At 40.5% G+C, this 20,981-nt stretch overlaps 1 protein-coding gene across 1 annotated transcript in view; it reads left to right on the top strand.

Annotated features, from left to right (window-relative positions):
- The first annotated feature begins 8,520 nt into the window (after positions 1 to 8,520).
- EMB (embigin) overlaps positions 8,521 to 20,981 on the top strand; it is a 45,961-nt gene continuing 33,500 nt past the window's right edge. The window contains exons 1-3 of the mRNA XM_068990518.1: positions 8,521 to 8,659; positions 10,591 to 10,680; positions 12,931 to 13,068. Of these exons, the coding sequence (XP_068846619.1) occupies positions 8,521 to 8,659; positions 10,591 to 10,680; positions 12,931 to 13,068 (367 nt within the window). The remainder of the gene's footprint in view (positions 8,660 to 10,590; positions 10,681 to 12,930; positions 13,069 to 20,981) is intronic.

A 20,981-nucleotide genomic window follows, 5' to 3' on the forward strand; every position in this document is an offset into this window, starting at 1 on the left:
TCCCCACCTTCTTCCCTCCCTTCTGGGAAGTGGGTCTAATAGCCATTAGGTGGGGAAAGGCAGGAATCATCCCCCTTGGTGAAGAGAACCTGAGGTTTCAGGTCAGGGCATGAGAAGGCCAGTCAGGATGGCCTCCAGGTAGAAGAGCAGCCCTGTGTGAAGTGTTAGACCCTAGGCACAGGAGGTGGCTGTTCGTGCAGAAAGGTGGCACCAGACCTCAGGCCTTACAAGCAACGGCTTCTAACCAGCCATGACATGGGGGTCTGATCCTGATCATGGGATGGAGGTCAAGTACGCAGGAGCAGACCGGGCAGGCTGCTGGAGCCTGAGTGGGTGAGGAAGACACTTCTTGGAGCTATGAGTGGCAGCGGCAGAGGGAGATTAGATTAATCTAAGTAAAGTTGGCAAGGATAATAGAACCCAGGTTTTCCTCTAGAGAAGGAAATAAACAGGGAAGACTAAAATGAATCTTGCGGTGTTAGATTGCAACTGGCAGCATTAGTGTGAAGTTGTTGCTTTAAACGTCTATCTGTATCTCATGTCTATATCTATATAAATGGTTGCATCCATATGAACGTGTATGTATAAATATATGTATAATGCATATGCATGCGTGCATGCTAAGTCGCTTCAGTTGTGTCCAACCCTTTGTGACCCTATGGACTGTAGCCCGCCAGGCTCCTCTGTCTCTGGGATTCTCCAGGCAAGAATACTGGATTGGATTGCCATGCCCTTCTCCGTGGGATCTTCCCAACCCAAGGATTGAACCTGCATCTCCTGCATTGGCAGGCAGGTTCTTTACCGCTAACATCACCTGGGAAGCCCATATAATGTATATATATGTCATATATATTTACAGGTGACCACTCTACAACACAGCTTAATCTGTGTATAATTTATAGTCAGCCTTCTGTATCAGTGTGATTCCTTTGCATCCAAGGATTGAATCAACCATGGACTACATAGTAATGTATTATTTCCTACTGAAAAAATATGTGTAGACTTGGATCCTTAAAGTTTGAATCCTCATTGTTCATGGACAACTGTATATATATTATTCTCATTACATATAGGTGTATATAAATATGTGTTATGCATCTGTGTATATGAATATACACAATGACTTCTTAGCTCTGTCCACTGAAATGGAGCAATGATTTTCCCATAGTGATGAGCATACTTAGTACCCAAATCTTGATTCTAAATACATTTCTTCCTAATAATTATTAGAACGTTATATAGAAATGGCTGATTTTAGGACTGGAGTGGGGAGAGGATGTGATAAGCTTGGACCCGTATGTGCCAGAAAGCAATGAAGTGTTCAAAGAATGGTAAGTAATGTGAAAAGGATACAGAAGCCAGAGGGAAGGGGCTCCCACTTGATAAACAGAGCATCAAAGTAAATAATAATACTGATGGACTAGTATCCCTAGCTACTGAAAAACGTCCATTGATTTATATAGGTATTCATGAGTATACACTTAACTAAATTAATTGAGTCAATTGAAAGTTTGATGAGGCACAAATTATATAGTTTCAAAGTGGGTGAGAGAGTGATAATTGTGCAGTCATGTCCGACTCTTAGTGACCCCATGGGCTGTAGCCTGCCAGGCTTCTCTGTCCATGGAATTCTCTAGGTAAGAATACTGGAGTGGGTTGTCATTTCCTTCTTCAGTTTCAAAGTAACTTCCCACAAAGTTTTGGGAAGTAACTTGCCACAAAGTATTAATGAGAAAAGAAAAAGAATAAAGTGGAGAATCCTGGCTGACATCACTTGAGTCAAATGATCAAAGTGTAAATCACTAAGGAAAAAAAAAAAAATTGTGTGTCATCTGATAGGATGCCGTGAGAGGAAGGCAATGTCTTCTCTGTGATATTCCTGCCAAAGATGTCTGCTCTGAATCTAATTGTATTACAACATAACTATCCTGGAACTTCCATAAGCATCAAGGTCTTAAATGTCAGGAGAGACCAAAGCTGTGAGAGTGAAGAGAATAGAGGGACATGGTGGCTCAAGGCAGCTCATGTGATTCTGAGCTGAAACCTTTGAATAAAAAGTACATTATAAAGACTATTGTTGAAACTCCGATAAAGTGTGGGATGAGATCAGAGGGCATAAAATGCTAATTTTCTGATTTTCACAGCAGTATTGGGGTGTTGCGAGGTGTGTCCTTTTTAGGAAATATACTGTATTTTTTCCAAGGTCAAGTGGGTCTTTAGGTCAGCAACTTATTCTCCAGTGGGGGAAACATTCTTTATTCTGAACTTAAAACTTTTCTGTTAGTTTAAGATGACTTGAAAAGAAGCAAAAAAAAAAAAAAAAAAGTTACCTCTGAGAACTCTTGAGTTGACTGATACACCACAAGTATAGTTGAGAAACAGTCATTGGTTTATATAACTAGGTACTGTTTATCAAAGGAGTATTTGTCCTCAAACAGAGACAGATTATAAGTGTTGAGACTGTTTGTCCTGGACTGTAATCGTTTCAAGTTACTTTTGTATAGCTGGCCTCACATATTTCACAATATTAGGTGAACCTTAGAAATAAACAACTTTGGACACACACATTGACATAGAAGGAAAAAAACCTAATGTATTTTACTAAAAATAAACTCTCTACTCCCAATAAAATGTCACTATTCAGGCACATCTCAATATATTTTAGTATAGAAATAATAGATATTATGTTTAAAAATGGTGTGTCTCTTTTACTTGGAAATAATATTTTTCTGTTATCTGTAAAGTTATTGTGGTTTTATCATTACTAATGTATCCCTGCTCTCAAAATAGAATATTTTTTATGACAGCCTCATAATTACATTTCTGAGATCCTGAAAAGGAATTTGAATGTCTCATCTGATTGATCTTGAAGCTTAGAGTGCTTCTGTGAGGTAGCCAAGAGCCTGGAGCTAGCTAATGACTGTAACTGGTTTCTTGGTTTGCATTTTAAAACCACATGCAGCACTTGGTGCCTCTTTGTAACAAGTTCTCAAAATAGGCCCCAGCCAGGAAGGGTGCAAGAAAAGTTCACACTTTAAAAGAGCTGCACCTAAACCTGTAAAATAGGAACTCAGAGCCACAGGGCCATATGAAGATTTTTAAATACTGCATTGAGAAATCAGGGTTGAAGATGTACCTGTTTTGAAATCAGGGTTTCTCAACCTTGGCCGTATTGACCTTTGGGGCTGGAAAATTCTCCGCTGGGGCGGTGCAGGGGTGGAGGTGGGGGGGTCCTTCTGAATGCTTGGCAGTATCACTGGTCTCTACCTGTGAGTGGGTGTGTTGAGTCCCCATCCCCTCAAGTGTTCAAGCCTTGACCATTGGTACCTGTGAAAGTGAACTTGAGAATAGAGTCTTTGTAGATGTAATCATGGTAAAATGAGGTCATATTAGATTAGGGTGGACCCTTAACCCAGTGACTGGTTTTTATGAAAGAAGGGAAAGGGAGATTTGGATAAAGAGACACAGACTCACAGAGGAAAGATGGCCAAATAAAGATGGAGCCAGAGACTGGAGTGATGCAGCTACAAGGCAGGGCTTCCCAAGAATGCTGCCAGGGGCTCCCCAGGTTGCTCAGTGGTAGAGAATCTGCCTGTCTTTGCAGGAAACGCAGGAGGGTTTAATCCCTGGTTTGGGATGATTCCCTGGAGAAGGAAATGGCAACCTACTCCAGTATTCTTGCCTGGAAATCCCATGGGCAGAGGAGCCTGGTGAGCTACTGTCCATGGGGTGGCAAAAAGCAGGATACAACTTAGTGACTAAACCACCATACCCTATATAAATAAAGGGAGAAATGAAAAGAGGGAAAAATTGTGAAGATATATAAATATATACAAGACAATACAAGAAAGAAAACGTGGGTGGAAGTTAAGGCCTTTCTTTCTGTGGATGGTCACCAGGTCATTACTGCCATCTATGACCATGTGTCCTCAGCTAACATCTCTGCTAATTGGGTTTTACACTGTAAAACCTTTGAGGTTGCAAAGAGTCGGACACGACGTAGTGACTGAACACGCACATACTTTCTCTCTCTCTCTCTCTCTCTTTCTCTCTCTCTTTTACCCTCTCACCCACCCCCTGACCCACCCACCCCAGAAGCTAGGAGAGTCAAGGAAGAATCCTTACTGAGCACCTTTAGAAGGAACAAGGCCCTGCACCTTGATTTCAGGCTTCTAGCCTCTAGAATTATGAGAAAATAAACTTCTGTTGTTTTATGGCACCGTATTTGTGGTAATTTGGTATAGCAACCCTATGAAACTAATAAAACCTACTAGATACAAGTAGTACCCTACAAACTGTTACAACTCGAATGTCTCCAGACATTGCTAAGTTTCCCTGGGCATGGTGATGGGGGGGGGGGCAGAATCACCCCTAGTTGAAAACCATCGAACAATATCTCAGTCTCCACAGAATAACCTAGTCAGTGAAACATTTAAAAACTCAAGTCTCTAGAAAGAGCAGAAATGCTAGTTTTATTTGGCATAAGTTCACTGTTAAAATATCTTGATGACCCATGTAAAGGAAGTTTAAAATAGGGGTTTCCACACTGCCCTTCAAAATATTGCAAACATCATGTTTAAAGAGAAGTTCAATTTGCATTTCTGTGTGACCAAGTTTTAAAAGTAGGTTTATAAGGCTGTGTAAAGGTATACGTTGTTTTTGTCATTAAGCTTTTAAATTGTTTTTTTAATTTTTTAAAAGTGAATCTAAAAATGACCTTCTTGTCTAATAGTTCCCATACTATGTAAAAAAAATATGCATTCCCTATATAGACTATTATCTGTCCATGACTTAGAAAGTCTGACTTATAAATGTTCACGTCAGAAATTTATTTTCTTACCAAACGTCTTGACACACTCTCTCTGGGGTCTGTAGGAATCAAGGTAACCTTATTCCCCTTCTTTTTTGTAATGCAGCTGTAGATAGAGAATAGAAATATAGAAATACTATATTTCTAGAACCCAGAGGTAGAACTCTAAATGCATTGCTTACAAGCAGTATTGGTAATTAGATGTTTTAATGCTGTAGTTCAGCTTTATCATGACTTAAATGGCTTTTAGAATTTGGCCTGGGATCTCATGGTTATATATAGTATTCCTTCCATGGGGAAATATATTCTGAGTTCCAAACCTTTGTTTCATAAATAGTATACATTATCTATTCCTAGGTTATTTTGTTTCTGTAACTGGGTTGCTCATTTATAATGCTATATGTATGCTAAGTTGCTTTAGTCTTGTCTGACTGTTTGCCACCCTATGGACTGTAGCCTGCCATGCTCCTCTGTCCATGGGATTCTCCAGGCAAGAGTACTAGAGTGGGATGCCATGCCCTCCTCCAGGGGATCTTCCCAACCCACGGATTGAACCCACGTCTGTTACATCCATCTGCATTGGCAGGCAGGTTTTTCACCACTAGCACCACCTGGGAAGCCCATAATGCTATCTATCAGAATGCTAAAATTAAGACTTCTTAAAATGTTAATTTTACAGTTGATAGCAATCAATACAGGTTTCCCTGGTGACTCAGACAGTAAAGAATCTACCTGCAATGCGGGAGACCTGGGTTCCATCCCTGGATTGGGAAGATCCCTTGGAGAGGGCGTGGCAATCCACTCCAGTATTCTTGCCTGGAGAATCCCCGTGAACAGAAGAGCCTGGTGGGCTACAGTCCATGGAGTCACGAAGAGTCAGACAAGACTGCACGACTAAGCAGAGCACAGCACAGCAATCAATACATTATATGGTTAAGAGAGAGGAAGACAAGGAATGGAGTTTATCCTACTAATAGCTTTTTCTTACACTTTTTTTCTAAATGGAGTTGAGATCCTTTTGAGATTATAAAATTTAAGAGATTTTTCAGGAGGGGTTAGAGAAAATGCTTATTCTTAAACAGAGATATAGTTGAACTTATTTTCTGACTTAAGTAAAAGCAAATCTTAAAACCCAGTGCAGTTTTCTAGTGTTACTTATCAACAAGCTGGAATCAGGATTGACGGGAGAAATATCAATAACTTCAGATATGCAGATGACACCACCCTTATGACAGAAAGTGAAGAAGAACTAAAGAGCCTCTTGATGAAAGTGAAAGAGGAGAGTGAAAATGTTGGCTTTAAGCTCAACATTCAGAAAACTAAGATCATGGCATCTGGTCTCATCACTTCATGGCAAATAGATGGGGAAACAGTGGAAATAGTGAAAGACTTTTATTTTCTTGGTTTCCAAAATCACTGCAGATGGTGACCACAGCCATGAAATTAAAAGATGTTTACTCCTTGGAAGAAAAGCTATGACCAACCTAGACAGCATATTAAAAAGCAGAGACATTACTTTGTAAACAAAGGTCTGTCTGGTCAAGGCTATGGTTTTTCCAGTGGTCATGTATGGATGTGAGAGTTGACTATAAAGAAAGGTGAGCGCTGAAGAATTTTTTGAACTGTGGTGTTGGAGAAGACTCTTGAGAGTCCCTTGGACTGCAAGGAGATCCACCCAGTCCATCCTAAAGGAGATTAGTCCTGGGTGTTCATTGGAAGGACTGGTGTTGAAGCTGAAACTCCAATACTCTGGCCACCTGGTGCAAAGAGCTGACTCATTGGAAAAGACCCTGCTGCTGGGAAAGATTGAAGGTGGGAGGAGAAGGGGATGACAGAGGTTGAGATGGCTGGATGGCATCACCAACTCAATGGACATGAGATTGGGTAAACTCCGGGAGTTGGTGATGACAGGGAGGCCTGGCTTGCTGCAGTCCATGGCGTCACAGAGTCGGACACAACTGTGCGATTGAACTGAACTGATCTCTTTTTTTTTCCCGAATTTACTTCAATTGAGTAGGGCCCCATTTAAATATGTGAAAATGTTTCATTAATATTAGGTAGAAAGCATGGCATACTTATTTCATTTAAAAATGTTAATAGTGTAAATTATGAACCCTTCCAGCAATGCCTATTTTAAAAGGTAACATGTTGAAGATATCTAAGTAGAGACCATTTTGCGATTTTCCATGAAACAATAATAACAGGTGAAAATTACATGTTACTCAATTTTTTGACGCAACAGCTTCATGCTCCATTTGCCAAGTGCGGTGTGCATGCTCAGTCACTCAGTCATGTGTGACTCTTTTGTTACCCCCGGAATGTAGCCCTCAAGTCTCCTCTGTCCATGGAATTCTCCAGGCAAGAATACTGGAGTGGATTGCCATTTCCTTCTCCAGGGGATCTTCCCCACCCAGGGATCGAACCCTCGTTTTTGGCACCTTCTGCATTGGCCGGTGGACCCTTTACCATTGTGCTGCCTGGGAAACCCAGTTCCTTGAGGAGAGAAAGAAAATGTTTTCATCTCTGGCACAACTACTAGAAGCTAGCTACTCTCTTATGTTGGCATTTTGGCCACTACCTGTAAAAGAATACTGAGTGGAACGCCTCCAGCAATGACTAAGAAATCAGTGAGCATGGCAACTTGAGCAATGTGTGTTCTGATCTCTGAGTGATGTCTGCCATCACTCAGTATTATGCAGCTTTTCTGATCTTCCTTTCTTTCCTCTATGAAACGAAGCCCCAAGGAACACGTTGGTGGCAGCATTTGGATCAGGATACAAATTTCTGCCTCTCTGTTTTGTGTACTTCTCTTTTGCGACTCAGCCTAACCCTTTCAGGGAAGTATTCAGACCACATCTGCCTGACTCTCCTGCCAGTTTCCCTCAAACACCATCGTTGGCTGAGTCAGCCTCCTGCCGTCCTACTGAAAGCAGTAAGGTTTACATTCTCACTTTTTTGATTAAAACATATCTTGGCTAAACAAAAAACTTCTCACCTTGCTATTCTGACACCTTGTGCAAACTGCCCTGCTCTTGTATTGAAGACTCTTCCCAAGACAAAATTCACAACAGTTAGACATGCCCTTTGCACTTGGGACTTCAGTGGAATCTGGAGCCTGATCATGAATGCTTTAAAGGCAATATGAAGTTAGGATACAGGTGATGGCTGGTTTATGGATGTCTGGTTGTATTTTTAATATGGGAGCTGGCAATTGGAAGTAGTCACAACAGCTAGAATAACTGGAATTATCCCAGTTTTCCTACTCTTTAAGCTGGCTTTTTCTTTTTTCTCTTATTCCTTCAACTTTCGTAAATTCAGATTTTTGCCCAAGCCAAGCCTAGACCTCTGTTTTTCTTCTTGCTCTAATGTAGGCCCTGGGTGGACCCATCCATCCACGTCCTGATGATGCAAAATGTGAAGATAACCCAGCCTCATCTCCCTGGTGTGTTATCTCCAGCTCTCTTCCACCACCAGAGTCATTCAAAGATGTAGATCATGCTTCTTATTCTGTAGATCACATGCAAGCTTGTATACAGCACACAGGGCAGTTATGGTCAACATTATGAATGGTTGCTACTCTGAAATTTTAATGACCTTCTGTCACAAATGATGGGCCTCAGTCAATATCATTATGATCCATGTAGCTTTATATTCCATTTTGACATCCTGCATGTATGCTCTATATGTTCACTTATTTAAGTGAAAGGAGAATGACAGTGTTTCTTCCAGCTTATGTCACTCATATTGCAGTTGATAGTGTGGATAATAATAATGATACTAAATGTCAGACCATCTCAAAAGGTTATGAGCTTATTTCAGGGATAGAGTGTGATGAAGACCTTCATGATGGTATTCCACTCTACAGTAGGCTAGGCCAAGTGGAAAGGCCTCCTGAGCAAAGGAAGTACAAATATCCAAGCTTGCGTCTGCAGGCTTCACAGAAGAGATGACAGAGTGGAGCATCTGTCTTGATCTCCTTGAGATACTTTCTCTTTAATGCAACCTCTAAGTGAGCTATGCCCAATAACAACAAAAAAAGGAACTTTCATGTTGATAAACTTTTTGGCAATGTCTGTGTGTTTGAGAGAGAGAGTGACAGAGAATATGAATGAATGAATATTAAGTGTGGATGAAGGAGAAGTTTGTATTCTTGACAGCCTAGTGAGAAACTCAGGGCATATTTTCCTAAATAATCACTGTCAGAGAGCACTGTGATTTAGGTATGCTATTTGTTAAAGGATATGAGAAACTGCATTCCACCTTCTAAAATTGTATTAGAAGTGATCAAATCTTTGGACCATGGCTTATTGGAGAGTTAGGCTCCTCTGTCTTTGGGGATTCTCCAGGCAAGAATACTGGAGTGAATTCTATGTCCTCCTCCAGGGGATCTTCCCAACCCAGGGATAGAACCCAGGTCTCCTGCATTGCAGGTGGATTCTTTACCATCTGAGCCACTGGGGAAGCCCAACATAAATATAAAGTGTACATATACTATACAGTCCATGGAATCCTCTAGGGCACAATACTGGAGTGGGTAGCTGCTCCCTTCTCCAGGGGATCTTCCCGGCCCAGGGATCAAACCCAGGTTTCCCTCATTGCAGGCGGGTTCTTTACCAGCTGAGCCACCAGGGAAGCCCTGGAGAGCAGTGTGATTTAGGTATGTTATTTGTTAAAGGATGATTTTATGAGAAACTGCATCCTACCTTCCAAGATTGTATTAGAAGTGACCAAATTTTTGTAACATGGTATATTGGAGAGTTAGGTTCTGCAAAGTACTTTTTTAAAAAATTAGTCAATATTGTAAAGGCGGTATGTAAGCTGAAGCAACAAAAGGGATAACTTGCTTTGGTAACAATTTTCATATATGTTAGAAAAAGAAACAACTAGAAATCTAATCTTGCAAATGGAATAACTTTTTAAGCAGAGAATTTAAAAAAATGTGGTATAAAACAGGCCCAAATTTAATTTAAAGTAAATGAAAAATTTTCAGAATACGGTCAAGTTTACAGTAATGAGCCTTTCTCCTTCTCTGCCTTGTTTGATAGAGTTGGGGTAGTCTTCCTGGGAGGTAATGTCTGTGTCCTAAAGACAAGGAGAGAATAGCTGTTTTTTTTTTTTTTTTTTTAAAGGAATCTTTGAGGGGAATGCGACAGATGGAAACAGAAACCTTGCTTTTTTGATGAAAGTTTTCGAAAGAAGAGATGAGGGATAGAGCAAGATTGAAGTCGGTTTGGTAGAGGGCAGACTGGACTGTGACCGTAGCTGGAAAGCAAAGAGCAGTGCAGCCTCTCCTGTGGACCCACTGTGTGTTCCCTGTCCTCTAGCAGCTGGCACGCTCTCTCTTCTTCCTTTTTCAATGTCCTTTATTATGGTCTCTCTGTCCCTCTTTGTCCTCTTACCTTCTCTCTGCCTTTCTAGGCCTCCACCCCCACCCCGGTACTCTTTATCTAATTCCTCAATGTCATCATTTACATTTTATAAAGAAATTACAAATCGTAGGATGAGAAAAGGTTTGTTTTTTAAGCCGCTTGATGTAAAGCAGTAGGGATTTTTCAGTAAAAAAATAATATAGAAAGATGGGAAATGTTGGTACATTTAGTAGCTCAGTGTATTTCTGAATGTCTGTGGAACCTAGAAGACCTAGTGAATGAGAGTTTCCTGAAAACATTATTTTTCATTAATAGTATACAGTACAGCATTTTAGCTGTTGTGTGAAGTAGCTTTTAGGCACTCATTTAACCGTGATAATAATACGTAGTCACGTGTTCTTTTTCTTACAGCTGCACCTTTTACAAGTCTACCTGTCCAGGAAGAAATGATGACAAAGTACTCTCATCTTTCTTTGGAGAGTCATAACCTATCAGTGACTGGTAAATGCATCAAGTTTCTAATAATTTAATAACCGGATAATTTTTTATATTTAATTAAGCCACTGTATTTTCCTGATGGAGTACTAATCTCTACTCACAGTCTGGAGAAAGAAACACACCAGTACCTAATACAGTTATAATATAGTGAGATGGGAGTCGAGTGTGATGAGGACAGTGTGCCCCAGTGCGGGGAGGAGGTGGCCAGTCCAGCTGGGAGGGTTAAGGAAGGCTGTCTAAAAGGACAGCTGAGGAGAGGGGAGGGTTCATTTTAATTTGCAGATGCTCCTCTGCTGTCCTCAGGCCTTGCTGGTACAGCCATTCAAGTCACTCTGCCTTGAGAGGAGAATTCATGTATCTACTGGAAGACCTTTAGACAAAGAAATTAAAGATGCCATCTATGAGCCAGGGACAGTGGTATGGAAAAACAAGTAATGAATCCTGAAATAAAATGCAGGCCTGCTTTCTCCTCACAGTTTTGGATTCCAGTGTTTTAAAAAGCAATCTCAGAGCCTTTTAAATGTTATCTGTTTTAGTAACCATATTAGAAGTATAATTAGAATTCTAATCCTGTTTATTAAGTCACTGATAAGTATTATCCAATCCTGTGTCCAGTCTTTAACTGTCCTCTAGTCTTAAGAAAGGTTTCCCTGTTTCTGTTTAATGTGAGTAAAAGGTGTGCCCTCCCTGAAATCTGATACCACTGGAATGTTCGCAGTGAGTTTTCTGACAGAAGAACATCTTTATGACTTTGTGCCACTCTGGTTTCTTTCCAGAGGTCCCCACTCTAGTATTTGGAGTGTATTTCTTCTTGTAAAAAGGAATCATCATCCTCCTGTGTTGCTGCTTGTTGGTTTACTTTTCACAAGTTTTAATGGTTGGTTTCCTTTGTTAGGACGGAGTGTTTCTTTAAGAGAGATTTATGTAAGGACATAAGTTTGCAAATCTATTCATTAACCTGGTAATGCTGGCAGGAGCACATCCCTCATTTATCCTGTATAGCTGGAGCTCAGGTGCAAAAAGGATCAGGTGCCCACAGAAAGAGTAAAAATTGGACTTTTAGTTGATGTCAGGCTGATTATTTACTTACTTAACCTGTTTGGAGGGTTTCACTCCTAGCCACTCTTTTGTTCTGATAACTGCTATTAAAACCAGTGTTCCTACAATATCCAAGAGAGCAGGTGTTCACAGCTGTCCATTACTCACTGTCTGCCTTGGCCTGATCAAATTGGAATCAGCCTTTTCTTTTCCTCTCAGACCCCTGACCTTCGGCTTGCCCCCAGTCTGAGCAAGCAATAACACGTGACTGCAGTCCAGTGCTGCCATCTGCTTTTCCCCACTAGGTTGCCCCATTGCTTCTTAAAAGTTCTTTCCAGTCCTCTTACCCCTCTGTATACAATAAAAGTGTTTTTTTTTCTGTTTGACACTGAGATGCCTGTAGATCCAAAGCTCATAGCATTTCCCCAATTACAGTAGAATTTTTGGAATAAAGACTCTCCTTATTTGGGCTCTCCTGGTGGCTCAGTGGTAAAGAACCTGCCTGCCAATGCAGGAGATGGGGGTTCTATCCCTGGGTCAGGAAGATCCCCTGGAGAAGGAAATGGCCACCCACTCTAGTATTCTTGCCTAGGAAATCCCATGGACAGAGGATCCTGGTGGGCTACAGTTGATGGGGTCAGCAAAGAGTGGGACATGACTTAACAACTGAAAACAGAAACAAACAAGGCTGTACTGTCCCCATAGCTGGAAAGCAGCAGCACAGACTCTCCTGTGCATGTATTGTGTGCTGTCTGTCCTCCAGCCCGCAGCACACTCTCTCTGTCTTCACCTTTTATGTCCTTTATTATAACCTGTCTGTCCTTTTTTTGTCCTCTCATCTTCTCTCTGCCTTTTGATGTCTTTATCTCTGGCACTCTTTATCTAAGTTCTCAATGTCTTCATTTATGTTTTAGAAAGAAATGACAAATTGTAGGATAAGGAAAGTTTTTTTCTTTTTAAGTCAACTGATACAAGTCAGTAGGGATTTTTCAGGAAAAAAATATAGAAAGACTGGAAATTTTGTTACGTTCATTAGCCCAATGTATTTCTAAATGTCTGTGGAGCATATTAAACATAATGAATCAGAGATTCCTGAAAACATTTTTCGTTAACATTGTGTATACACAATACAATGTTTTAGCTGCTGTGAAATAGCTTTTATGCAGTCATTTAACCTTGATAATAATATGTAATCATATGTTCTTTTTCTTACAGCTGCACCTATTACAAGTCTGCCTGTCCAGGAGGAAATGATGACAAAGGCTGCACCTATTACAAGTCTACCTGTCCAGGAAGAAATGACGACAAAATACTCTAACCTTACCTTGGAGAGTCATAGCATATCAATGACTGGTAAATGTATTATGTTTCATGTTTCAAATAATATAATGCCCAGATAACTTTTATTTTTAATTAAGCTACTGTATTTTGCCTTATGAAGTACTAAATTCTGCTCACAGTCTGGTGGGAGAAACACACCAGTATCTCATACAGCTAAAACACTGTGAGGTACTCCAGTGCAGGGAGGAGGCGGCCAGTCCAGCTGGGAGGGTTAAGAAAAGTTCTCTAGAAGAAAGACAGCTGAAGAGAAGGGAGGGTTCATTTTAATTTGCAGATGCTCTTCTGCTGTTCTCAGACCTTGCTGGTACAGCCATTCAAGTCACTCTGCCTTGAGAGGAGAATTCATGTATCTACTGGAAGACCTTTGAAGGTGAAGTCGCTCAGTCGTGTCCGACTCTTTGCGACCCCATGGACTGTAACCTAGGATGTTACCTATAAGTCAGGGACGGTGCTGTGGATAAACAAGTAAAGAATCCTGAAATAAAATGCAGGCCTGCTTTCTCCTCACAGTTTTGGATTCCAGTGTTTTAAAAGTAATCTCAGAGCCCTTTAAATGACTCAGAGTAGTTATCTGTTTTAGTAACAATATTAGAAGTATAATTAGAATTCTAATCCTGTTTATTAAGTCACTGATAAGTTTTATCCAATCCTATGTCCAGTCTTTAACTGTCCTCTAGTCTTAAGAAAGGTTTCCCTGTTTCTGTTTAATGTGAGTAAAAGGTGTGCCCTCCCTGAAATCTGATACCACTGGAATGTTCGCAGTGAGTTTTCTGACAGAAGAACATCTTTATGACTTTGTGCCACTCCGGTTTCTTTCCAGAGGTCCCCACTCTAGTATTTGGAGTGTATTCCTTCTTGTAAAAAGGAATCATCACCCTCCTGTGTTGCTGCCTGTTGGTTTACTTTTCACAAGTTTTAATGGTTGGTTTCCTTTGTTAGGACAGTGTTTCTTTAAGAGAGATTTATGTAAGGACATAAGTTTGCAAATCTATTCATTAACCTGGTAATGCTGGCAGGAGCACATCTCTCATTTATCCTGTATAGCTGGAGCTCAGGTGCAAAAAGGATCAGGTGCCCACAGAAAGAGTAAAAAAAAGTTGATGTCAGGCTGATTATTTACTTACTTAACCTGTTTGGAGGGTTTCACTCCTAGCCACTCTTTTGTTCTGATAACTGCTATTAAAACCAGTGTTCCTACAGTATCCAAGAGAGCAGGTGTTCACAGCTGTCCATTACTCACTGTCTGCCTTGGGGCTTCCCTGGTGGCTCAGATGGTGAAGAATCTGCCTGCAGTGCAGGAGACCCAGGTTCGATCTCTGGGTTAGGAAGATCCCCTGGAGAAGGAATGGCATCCCACTCCAGTATTCTTGCCTGAGTTTTCCATGGACAGAGGAGCCTGGTGGTCTACAGTCCATGGGGTCACAAACGAGTCGGACATGACTGAGCAACTAACACAACACCCTGTCCACCTTGGCCTGATCAAACCTGAGTCATACTTTTCTCTTCCTCTCAGACCCCTGGACTTTGGCTTGCCCCCAGTCTGTGCAAACAGTACATGCATTACCCCAGTCCAGTGGTGCTGTCTGCTTTTACCACTGGGTAAAAGCTTCATTTCTTCTCAAGAGTTCCTTCCAGCCCTCTTATCCTTTCTTATAAAATTGTTTTATTCTATTTGACAGTGAGATGCCTGTCGATCCAAAGCGTGCAGCATTTCCCCTATTGCAGTAGATGTTTGGAATACAATTGTTCCTTATTTAAGTCTGGATTTGATTTTGCTAAAAAAAAAAAAAAAAGACATTAACTTTGGGCTTCCCTTGTGGCTCAGCTGGTAAAGAATCCACCTGCAATGCAGAAGACCTGGGTTTGATCCCTGGGTCGGGAAGATCCCCTGGAGAAGGGAAAGGCTACCCACTCCAGTATTCTGGCCTGGAGAATTCCATGGACTGTATAGTCCATGGGGTCGCAAAGAGTCGGACAAGACTGACCGACCTTCACTTTTACTTTTCTTTGAAACACAGCGTCTCTGAGCTGTGACCCTTTTCATGGTAGCCTGTTGTTTTGGTTGCCTTTCTATCCTAAAGTTTGGTTTTAGGAACTGCCTTTATTGAAATATAGAATTTAAATCTGAAGGTGTACTTAAGTTTATTAGGAACCATTGGCTTTCTTCTTATTGTTATCACTAGGATTTTAAAGGTACTTCATAAAGAGAATGTTTTCATATACTTTCAGCTTGTTTATTTGAATTGTGCTTAACAACATTTCTGTTTTGTTGCTTATTATTTTTTCTTTTCCTGTGGCCTTTTTAAAAGTTCATCTCTTTGGGGACAAAATGTCTCTTTTCAGTTCAGTTCAGTTCAGTCGCTCAGTCATGTCCGACTCTTTGCGACCCCATGAGTTGCAGCACGCCAGGCCTCCTTGTCCATCACCAACTCCCGGAGTTCACTCAGACTCATGTCCGTCGAGTCCGTGATGCCATCCAGCCATCTCATCCTCTGTCGTCCCCTTCTCCTCCTGCCCCCAATCCCTCCCAGCATCAGAGTCTTTTCCAAATAGTCAACTCTTCGCATGAGGTGGCCAAAGTACTGGAGTTTCAGCTTCAGCATCATTCCTTCCAAACAGAGATCTAAATGTGGACATTGGTTGCAGAGTTGACTCTAGTTCATAGCATACTGACTCAGAGATGCTTGAGACTGAGAAACAGGTCCTGTGCCTTGGAGAGTGAACAGCATGACCTTTGAGTCATGATAGCAACTTGTCTACTGGCTTTATGTTTTAAAAATATTGCTAGTAGTTTACCTAACAGATACAAGGTAATGTCTAGGTTTTAAAAATATTGCTAGTAGTTTACCTAACAGATACAAGGTAATGTCTAAGTACCAGGTGTGTATTTTTACACATAACTGAGCTTAAACCTCATAAGAACCCTGAACAATAGATACTGCCACTATCTGCAACTTGCTCATGAGGAAAAAGAAGCCCTGAGAGACCAAGTGAACTGACCACAGTCACAGGTGGTAAGTTGGGAGTTTGATTTTCAAACCAGACTCTCTGGCACCAGGGGCTATGTTATTAACCATTGTACTCTGTACGCAGCCTTTCTTAATGCCCAGTTACTCATTTCTTTCAACAGTGTTCCTAATATAATTATACCTATTTTAAGGAAACTTAGCTTTGTTTTTGAGACTATGGAAAAAGTTTCAAAAACAATGAAAAGGAGGGTATTTTAATTGTTCTTTGCTAAATAGGTTTGTTTTGGAAATTGCACTTGCTAAGATAGTGGATATATTTGTAAAAGTATAACTTACCTTACTAAGAATAAGGTATGGTTTTTTTTTCCAGTTGTCTGATACGACTGGGTTTCGAAATTGATCTTTTAATAATGGACTATTTTTACATCACTCTGCTAGGTTTCCCAGTGTCAATATTCGGAAGTCATTGTTTGTATTACAGCAATCAGAGTGTTTCTTTATTGTTTTATTTTTTTCTTTCTCTGTGTATGTTATGGTGATTGGTGTCTCCATCAGTGTGTTACAGTTTAACCAAAGAGGTTACAATCAAAACATCTGCTGGCAGTTTTCTTGACTACCCTGATAATGTTGGCATAGGCTGTCCCCATTTTAAGATGTGATTAGCTGTCCTGGCAAGGACCTGATGAGACAGGGAGGTAGACAAAGGAGGCATTGGAGGTACAGATGAGTATATTAAAGCACAGAGTAAAATTTGGGAAGATTAGTCCGGGTAGGGAAAGGCAGCCATGTTGTTCAGACCAGCTGGGCAGGAAGTCTAGGGTTAGGATTCAGATTCCAGGTTCAAGTGACTGGTCAGTGAGTTTGAGAAAACGTAAAGAACTGATGTTGAAGCTGAAACTCCAATACTTTGGCCACCTGATGTGAAGAGCTGACTCATTTGAAAAGACCCTGATGCTGGGAAAGATTGAGGGCAGGAGGAGAAGGAACGACAGAGGATGAGATGGTTGGATGGCATCACCGACACAATGGACATGGGTTTGGGTGGACTGTGGGAGCTGATGATCAGGGAGGCCTGGCGTGCTGCATGGGGTCACAAGGAGTCGGACACAACTGAGCGACTGAACTGAACTGAACTGAAAGAAATGAATGTCCCTTACATTTGGCTGCTCAGACACTTTGTTGCTGAGAAGATCTGAGGATGATTCCAGTGAGGTGTACTTCTTTAGGATGTTTCTCAGAAGCAGATCACCAGTTATCAAGTCTTATGTAGACTGTTGATGTAGAGAGGAAAAGGAATGTGAATCCTAATATACACAGAGAGTGAAAGAGAAGGTGGAAGAGGGATCCATCATAGTAACACAATTGATAGTAGCTGTCAGCAGCTTTTGTTTTATGCTAGAGTTTCTCATTATCATAAACATTAACATTTTGGGCTGAATAATTCTCTGTTGCTGGGGTCAGGGGGTGCATGTTTGGGGGCAATGTAGGATGTTTAGCATCATCCTTGGCCTCTACCCACTAGATTTGAGTAGCACCTACAAAGTTGTGACAACCAAAAATGTCTCCAGACATTGTCACATGTCCCCTAGTAGACAAAAATATCCTCAATTGTAAACCACTGCTTGACACATAAAAAAGAATAACTGTATTACTGTTCCCTGTCCCCTCAGCATGGGGAGACAGATGGTTTAATAATCACGTGGTTGTTAACATTTAATAAAAAATTTCACCAAAAAGTTAGATGATGGTGCTGAGCATAAGTGGGACAGGGAACCTGATCAATTAAAAGCCTTTTCCCTGCCCTTTTGCTGATTTCAGATCCTCCCCATCTTTGAGAATTAAGTTGAAAGCTATGTCCCCAATAAAGCGCAAATAGAGAAGTACTGTTTCTGTTTCTCTGATATGTATCCAGCATCTTTTACTTAATTTTAAATTACATAAATAAAAATGAATTCATTTTAAGAAATACTAAAATGTTATTTCTAGCCCACAATAAATTAGAGAATCTAACAGTTCTCTTGACACATCTAGAAAATCTAAAATATAGCAAACATTCATTCTTTTAAATATAAAATCTTTTAAGTATATAGCTAAGTATTGCCAAAAGATATAATCAATAAACCAGTCTATAATAGGAATGGAAAAGAGTGTTATTTGAGCCAAATGGAAGACTATAGCCCAGGAGACAGATTCAGGAAGCACTTGAATTGTGTTCTCCTGGACTATAAAATGGGGAAGTTTATAAAGGCAAACACTGCAAAATTAACTTGTTTGTAAAGAATTATAATTAGACCAGGGATCCAATTGTGAATTGATGTCATATTAGGTTTCCTTGTGCTTGTTGCCAAGGCACTTGAGTTCTCATAGCCACAGACTTAGAACAAGGCCTTGCATTTAGGCAAGGAGGGGAGTTGGAACTGAAAAGCCCCAGAAAGGTGGAGCTGAAAACCCTCAGAATTCTATAAACACAGAGAAAGGAATCACATAGTGTAAAAAACAGCTGATTAGCACAAGGAGATGCTCAGCTGGCTTCTTGGTTTTAGCCTTGTTCTGCACCAAAAGAAAAGACTTCCATGAGTTTTCTAAGACAAGAGCCTGTTCTCCCTGAGGCTGGAATTCAGGTTTACATTACTTGCATGATACAGGAGCTTCCAAACAGAAATAACACAAAAAATGACCCTGACAGGTGATACTTCTGCAGGAAAGCAAATGAAAAACATCTGTGGAAGGAGGAACCCTTCTCCTTGGCTGTACAGTTTATATTTGGACCTGCTTGCAAGACAGAAATGTGAAATGCAATGAAGCAGTTCTAACACTGAGCATCCACTAAGGAGCAGTAGGATTACACCTTCCAGAACTTCAGACTCTAGAATACTAGGGAAGGACATGAAAGAAGAAATACTTGAAACATGAGAAAAGAACATTATGCTATTAAAAAAAATCTGTTGGGGGGTATCTGTATAAGGTGATGGATAATCATTTTCCAATATACATAGGTCTGGTCATTATGATGTACACACTGAACTTACACAGGGCTGTATGTCAAGCATATCTCAGTAAAACTGAAAGGGGAAAAAAATCACTTTTGAAAAATAGCTGAATAGAACTTCTGGGGATAAAAACAAAACTTGTCAGACTTGACTATTCACTGCTTCCATTCTCAGATCTCTTTCTTTTTGCCAGCGGCAACCTCTGTTCAATGTATGTGTTTACGTATGTAGTAACCATGCTGCTAAGTCGCTTCAGTCGTGTCCGACTCTGTGCGACCCCATAGACAGCAGCCCATCAGGCTCCTCTGTCTCTGGGATTCTCCAGGCAAGATTACTGGAGTGGGTTGCCATTTCCTTCTCCAATGCATGAAAGTGAAAAGCGAAAGTGAAGTCGTCGTGCCCGACTCTTAGCGACCCCATGGACTGCAGCCTACCCGTCCATGGGATTTTCCAGGCAAGAGTACTGGAGTGGGGTGCCATTGCCTTCTCCAGTAACTATAGAAACTATATAGTATTTTTGTCTATTCTTTAATATTAAGAGTATAAACCCATATGTATCCATCTGAAAATTGCTTTTTTGGGGGTCATCATTCAACATTAATTCTGGGGGTTCTAGCCATGTCATCTACGCATGCAGCATGTTCTTTTACATGTGTGCACTGTGTAGGTACACAGGCTTGGGTATTTTTCTCTTAAGAGAGCTTAGTTTGCTTAAATTTTTTTCTAATGTAAACCACAGGGCAACAGACACTTCTACGTATCTCTTTCTGGGCATGGTTGTTTGTGTTCTTCTAGGATAAATACCACAAAATAGAATTGCTGAATTTACTATGCACATTTTAACGCATACTTGCAAACTACCCTCCAAAGTATCGTGATAATTTACTCCTTCCCCCCGTGTGCATATTTGAGTATAATTTTCTCTAGATCCTGACCAGCCTTAATACTATTAAACTCTTTATATTATGAGCATGAAAAGGTCTATCTGTTGTTTTAACTTGCATTCTGGAGTTAGACAGACATATTTATGTGTGCATTTATATGTTAATATCATTTATTCACTTGTCTATTGGGCTTATGAAAAAAGTGAAAGTGTTAGTTGCTCAGTCGTGTCTGACTCTTTGCGACCCAAGAGATGGTAGCCTGCCAGGCTCCTCTGTCTATGGAGTTCTCTAGGCAAGAATACTAAAGTGGATAGCCATTCCCTTCTCCAGGGGATCTTCCAGACTCAGGGATGGAACCCAGGTCTCCCGCATTGTGGGAAGATTCTTTACTGTCTGAGTCACCGGGGAAGCCATTGGGCTTGTATAGTTTTCTATTTATACAAATGAGACAGCTATAAATTTTGAGTAGTAATTTTTACTTTTTATAAAAATTCCAAATATTCTTTCTTTAATTTTTTACATGGTTTTTTACTGTGTATTAATTTTTATTTACACATTTCTGTTAATATTTTCATAGGAGTTTTTTAACCTTCCATTTTTAAACCATTTAAAACTTTTTTTTGTATTGTGTGTGATAGAACACTAATGTTACTATATAGATATATTATTTTATATAGACATATTATTTTATAAATGTCCCCAAGTCCCCAAATCCTTGCCTGAATAGTTCTTTTTTCCCCTACTATTTTGAAATACCACCCTGATCATATTACAAATTCCCCTATGCTATTTTGTTTCTCTACTGTTTGTGTTTTTCACACTTTTAATAGTGCTCTACAAAGTGAGGAATGATTTACCTTTTGAACTGATGTACTACCATGCATGCATGCACACGTCAAGCACACCCACACGTAATAGATGTGTTACACTTTGATGATTTCTATCTTGCTGCTACTGCTGCTAAGTCACTTCAGTCGTGTCTGACTGTGTGTGACCCCATAGACGGCAGCCCACCAGGCTTTCCCATCCCTGGGATTCTCCAGGCAAGAACACTGGAGTGGGTTGCCATTTCCTTCTCCAGT

Source organism: Capricornis sumatraensis, chromosome 18, assembly GCF_032405125.1.
Source record: "Capricornis sumatraensis isolate serow.1 chromosome 18, serow.2, whole genome shotgun sequence".
Classification (NCBI taxonomy): Eukaryota; Metazoa; Chordata; class Mammalia; order Artiodactyla; family Bovidae; genus Capricornis; species Capricornis sumatraensis.